The sequence below is a fragment of the Astatotilapia calliptera genome, chromosome 12 (assembly GCF_964374335.1).
Source record: "Astatotilapia calliptera chromosome 12, fAstCal68.1, whole genome shotgun sequence".
NCBI classification, from domain to species: Eukaryota; Metazoa; Chordata; class Actinopteri; order Cichliformes; family Cichlidae; genus Astatotilapia; species Astatotilapia calliptera.
In genome coordinates, this window is record NC_137433.1 from 21,961,614 (window position 1) to 21,967,824 (window position 6,211).

General features: G+C 40.7%; 1 protein-coding gene across 1 annotated transcript in view; it reads right to left on the reverse strand.

Moving 5' to 3' along the window:
• Window positions 1-2,939, reverse strand: part of smtnb (smoothelin b) — a 48,143-nt gene extending 45,204 nt beyond the window's left edge. The window contains 2 exon segments of the mRNA XM_080308712.1: window positions 2,537-2,672; window positions 2,810-2,939. Of these exon segments, the coding sequence (XP_080164838.1) occupies window positions 2,537-2,587 (51 nt within the window). The 5' untranslated portion in view covers window positions 2,588-2,672; window positions 2,810-2,939.
• Between the last annotated feature and the right edge of the window lie 3,272 nt (window positions 2,940-6,211).

A 6,211-nucleotide genomic window follows, 5' to 3' on the forward strand; every position in this document is an offset into this window, starting at 1 on the left:
TTATGCAAATACTGATTTCAGGTCTGTTACAGTGCAGCCAGAGAACCAACAGACACTTTCACGACAGAGCAGGATGACGCAAGATTGCCACATCAACAGACACCTGCAGACCCAACCCGTCCTGCAGGTTTAATCCACAAGAAAACTGTTACCGCACAGCACATTGATGGGAATAACAGCAGATAACCATCAGCCTCAGAGCTTGAAACCATCAGATAAAGTCTGCTATTAAGTAACAGCGGTTGGAGTGGTTTGGAAGGAAAGGGGTTTTCTCTGAGTGGCCTCAGCAGCTTTTGTGTTTTTGTGGCCACACAAGCACCATTCAGACAGATGACCCGCTGCAAACACTCCCCCTCCCCACCTCAACTCTTCTCCTGAGGAAACCAGGACACCAACCGATTATTCCTGTGGACATTTAAATAATTGTGGTAGCTGAGAGAAGAAGACAACTGCTTTCCCTTGTTGCCATGGAGGGGATTAAATGAGCAGTATAAAAGGCTGGCCGGGCTTTCAATACAAGTGTAGAGACGGGATTAGTGGCGTTAGAGAGGCCGCCGTATGACCTTCTGACTGCTTAGTTCATTAGGTACAACACAGGCCTGGAACTTGTGTTCGTTATCCAACTGTTTAATAGCAGCTCCTCCACCCGGATTTACGATGAGCTTAATTAAAGCCCAGCCATCTCCAAACGCCCGTGTCCTGAATAAAGGCAGATTCACAGAGAGCATAAACCCCACACAATGAGGTGTTATGTTTCATAAAAAACTTAAAACACAAAAAAGGCTCCATTCACAGCTGTCATGCCGCGTTTAAATTACACCGCAACCTCATGTGAACTTCTCCTCCGGGTTTGTTTCGTTTGAATCTGAGTTCACCACGGAAAACCCTGACACTCGAGTCACCACAAACATCATCAGTGAAAATGTGGGATCTCTGTGACCTACAGGCTGCTGGTCACGTCTGAGGGAGGAAAACTGAGCGGAAAGACGCTCAGCCGAAAGAGCCCCATTCGCTCCAGCTCAGTAAAGGCTTGACTAATGGGCGTCAGGATAAGAACACAAGTTTTTTTTAATTCTCCTGCTGATGCTGCTGCTCCTCTCTGGACAGCATTTTCTCACAGGCCACGCAGCAAGAGGCAGACAAGCACCCTTAAAACCAATGAGCTGGGGTCTCATGGGACCATAATTTGGTGAAAAATGTGTCTGAAATTAAATATTCCCAAACGAAATCTCCCAATACAGTCTTTGAAACCTTCCCAGCTAAATTTGTGGCTTTCCTCCCTCGCACTCAGTTCATCTTCCTGCTCCGTCTTCGTATAAATAAACTCATAAAGCCCCTGATCAAAGCAGCCAGTGCCACCGCTTCAAAGTAAATCACTGTGCTGAAGGATAAATATTATTTCCTGCATGTTCTCCTGTGCTCCCACCAGTGTAACGTCACTCATGGTGAGAGCGATTTATGGGAAAACAGGGACTGTGTCTGTCGGCAAGATGATTCCAGACTCTAATGGATTTGGTTTAAGGAACAGCACGCAGGTCAGCTAAACATCGCATTCATACCCTGACTCGCTTCAAAAGCAAACAGCTCTTTTCTTGTCAGGTTAAACGATCTTTAAAAACAGCAATCAAGGGTTTTTTCTTCCCCTTCTTCTTTTCCATCTTAAAGTGCACATTCTTCTGAAATCAGCCAGTGAGGGTAATGACAGAAAAGCAAAGCCACACAGAGTTGCAGCTGAGAGATGCAAACTTGAAGGCTTTAAGTCATTACAAATTTTAAAAAACTAAGGAATGAATCTGTTGCATGTATGACTGTTGCGTATGTGTCTGTGATTCAGACAAACTCATGCCTAAACAAGGGCAGCTGACTCATACTTCCTCGTAGGCATGTCTGCAGGTGTTACTTTCCCCTCCTCCATAATTAATTACAACCTTTCTGATAAGAACTAATAAATGTTTCTAGACTTCCTGGTGAATGATACATTCCTCCTGTCAGTACTGACTGATGCTCCTGTGACGTAATGCCTCATGAATAACTTTATTAATCATGAACTACTTTGAATATTCTGCATCAGACATTTTTAGATATTAACTTTTTTAAACAGCTACTTTAAACAGCTACTGACAGCTGTTTGCTTTGATTATACACAAAACTACTCATTTATTAAAGATTCAAATACCCTTTAATATCCTGCCACCAGTAGCAAACCCTCATAATTTTTGTACTGCCGTTGTGTTTGGGATATACTGGAGATGAATTACTCCCACTGTAGTGGTAAGCACTGGGAGTAGATGGCCCTGTATGCGTGCAGACCACCTGTCTGGACACTCTTACCTGTGAGGTATCAAAAGGCGAGACAAATACTGAATATATCAACAGCACTGGGCTCAATCACCGGTGATCAGACAGACATTTACCTGGATTAAAAGCACACATTTCATTTAAAGACATTTTCCCCCAGAACAAAGGAATCACTTAGCCCCCTAACACACTTATATCCCACAGTGCTCAGCATTAGTATTCCCATTCATCTACTCACCAAAGCTCGGAGAGAGGGCTCATCCAACGCTGAATAGCTTTCCATGGACATTTCTGAGTGTCCTGTCGAGCTCAGGTGAGACGAGGTCTGGATAGGGATAGGTGTCCCGATCAACAACAACAACGTCTGTACCCACCTGCACGGCACGTAGGCTGTTGTTATCGTCTTTTTAAAAACTATCCGCACTGTCTATAACTTTCTACTCAGCACAGCAGAAACGTTTTTTTACTTCTGACAACAGAAACAAACCCTCGTCCTGCTACAAGAGCATACCTCGGTCGTCTTCGTCCGTTTCTCGAGTCACAATGAAAGTACACACAGTCCGAAGTACTCACGAGGAGACGTTGGGAGCTTTTTGAACCGAGGATTCCCTCGGAAAGGTGTAACCCCGCCCCTCGCTGGATCTGGCCTCTCCCGGCGCTCATTCAAAGCGCGCCGCTGTGTGGGGAGACGTAAAATAGCCTCCAGGTATATATGGCACTCAAATCTTTAAGACTCTCATTAAAATCCTACCTTTTTATAATATTAATGAAACCTCCCTAAAATAATACTAATAATTATACATGCCTGTTACCAATAATTATAATAATAATTACATCTATTTATAGTCTGTAATTACCTGTTTATACAGTAAATAAGGGAATAGTTTATATGATAGTACTTATCTAATAAATGTAGATTTTTAAGTTTTATTGTTGATAACAGGGCAGTAGAGCAGACCGGAAAGGTGGGACAGAGACCAGGGAGGGAATGACACACAGGAAATAGCCCAGAGTTGAATTAGAGCCAGGCCCCTGCAGTAACCTTTCAGCAGATGGACATCCACTCACCCCACTAAGCTAAACTGACGCCCAAAGTGTGCCTTCACTACTGCCTTCATTCAAGATTTTGTGCAAATGTTCCAGAGAGATTTTGGTTTATGTTGACACTGATAGCATCACACAACTCCACCACATCCCAAAGGTGCTCTGTTGGATTGAGATCTGGTGATTGTGGAGGTCATTTGAGTACAGTGAAGTCATTATGTTCAAGAAATCAGTTTGAGACTATTTGGCCGTTGTGACATCAGAGTAAGGTTACACTGTGGTTATGGACATAGTCAGCAATGACAGTCGGACTGTTTGACACTATGGAGCCCAAAGTGTGCCAAATAAATGTATCCTACACTATTGCACCATCAGCAGCCTGAACCACTGATAGGCATTCATGCTTTCATGTTGTTCACACCAAATTCTGATCCTACCATCTGAATGAAATCAAGACTCAGACCAGGCAGCATTTCTCCAATCATCTATTCATGAGGTTTTGCAAATTGTTTCCTGTTCTTAGCTGACAGAAGTGATAACCAGTGTGGTCTTCTGCTGCTGTAGCCTATCTGCATCATGGTCCCTCATGTTGTCCATTTAGAGATGCTTTTCTGCATACTTTGGTTGTAACGATTGGTTATTTGAGTTACTTTTTTGAAGCAGTCTGGCCTTTTTCCTCTGGCCATTGACATCAACAAAACATTTTCACTCACAGAACTGCCACTCACAGGATATTTTCTGTTTTGGAACGGTTCTCTGTAAACCCCAGAGATGGTAGTGTGGGAAAATCCCAGATCAGCAGTTTGTGAAAAACTCAGAGCAGCCCATCTGGCACCAACAACCAAGCTACGTTCACAGTCACATAGATTACCTTTCTTCCTCATTGTGATGCTCAGTTTGAATTTCAGCAGGTCATCTCAAGCATGCCTACGTGCCTAAATACACTCAGTTTAACACAGAAAGCAAAGCAATTTACTCAAACTTAAAGTAAAATAATTAATTAATAAATAATCAGAGATTCTGGATTTCTGATTTTCATGCACTTTAACCCAAAAATCATCCAAATTAAAACAAAATAAGTCTTGACATACAGGTATTTAACTTTACATTTGATGAATATATAATATATTAAAATTTAACATTTTAAATATTATTAAAATAAAAACATTTATACTGTATTCTTACTGTTAGAGATACTAGTATTTCACTTCCCTAGCCACGCTGTTGGCGGTAGAAAAGAAATGAGCAGTGGATTAAGTGAAGAACATGAGCAGATATTTTAGTCTTTCTGCCACTTTGTTACAACCAGGTTTATTCATGTGATGTATATGGAAAAGAAAATACAAACACCAGTCACAAAACTATCAAAGTGCGCCTTAAAACTTTTAATAACTACACAAGACAAAGAGCATCAAGACAGCTGTTCTTAAACAGCACGTCAGCCTAAAATCCAACAAAAACAACACACAAGGTGATTTCGCTCATGAGCTGCTGTCTACTTGGGCATTTTGATCACAAAGGCAAAATGTGCAGATCTCATTATATGAGCAGGCCCTATGTTACACACAAAATACATCCTATCTATCCTAACTACTTAGAGGAGAAACATACAAAACTTTTAACACTACTTCATAAAATATTAGAAAACATCTTATAACACCACAAATATAATTCTATAAGCTTTCTATATGAATTCTATATGATCCGAGATATGATGGTATTTAAATACAAATGAAAACATTACTGAGTAGTTACAAACAAATTATTAAAGACAAAAGTTTAACAGTATAAAAAGACAAGTGTTCAATCGAACCGAAAAATCTTCTCTTGGTCAAAGATGTAGAAATTAAAATTGTTCCTCAAGCCCTTTAAACTAAATGTAAAATCTATCAAAGTGCTTTAGGTTATAGAAAGACGAAGAAACGGCAAATAGTGGTTACAAAAAAAATTTAAAAAAATTAAACGTAATAATAATAGGCTCGAGTAACAAACGAAATATAAAGTCTAACAAATGCACACTGTTGGGGTCGGGTGACTGCCCTTGACACACACACAGTTTTCTTCATAAACCAAGATGTGATTTTTAAGGTCTTAAAAAAAAAAAGCAAAAAAAAACAACAACCTTATATTCAGTATAAATTAAGTCCATCTTAGCATTTATAGTGAAGGCTTCATGTTAGCCATAAAACATCTGATATAAAGTAGAATATGTATGAATAAACCAAACAGACTTAAGTGCCCCTATTATACTTTGTAGGCTTTCCCTATTCGTTAGTGTGTTATGCATATAATCTGTATGTGAATGATGGACATAACCTCCAGGTATGCCTCAGGCCTGCATCCTTTTAAGCGGTCAGTCTCCTCTGGTTGTAGGCTATGTGAAAAATGGTCCTCAGCTCCTTGGCTCTCGGGATACCTACCCTGAGGAGTATTTATGGGCTCAGTAGCTAGCCTCAGCTCATACTGGATAAAACATGAAGTTCATTTTATAAATTATGCTCCTTGCCGGAGTCATCTGTCAGCATCTTGTCAATCAGAAATTGATAACTAGTGAGTGTGCAGTTTTAAAGATCAGCTCGAGGCTTCCTAACAGGACTTCTCTAATGAACAGGTGACGCTACGCTGGCTACACTATTTAGCTTTTCTGTGCAGGTTTGCAAAGTTATAAAGTCCATAAGGAGTTACAACCCCCAGAAAACACTGCTCCTGAACTCATTCTAGATCGCTATGCACCACACTCCTATAATGCCACAAGACTGGCACTCCCTCAAACAAAGAACGAGCAGCTGCCTCACAGTCTGCCATGATTTTCACAGTAGAGTCATTTCTGCTCATTCCAAAATATCTTAGTTTAGAGCAAAGCATGCCA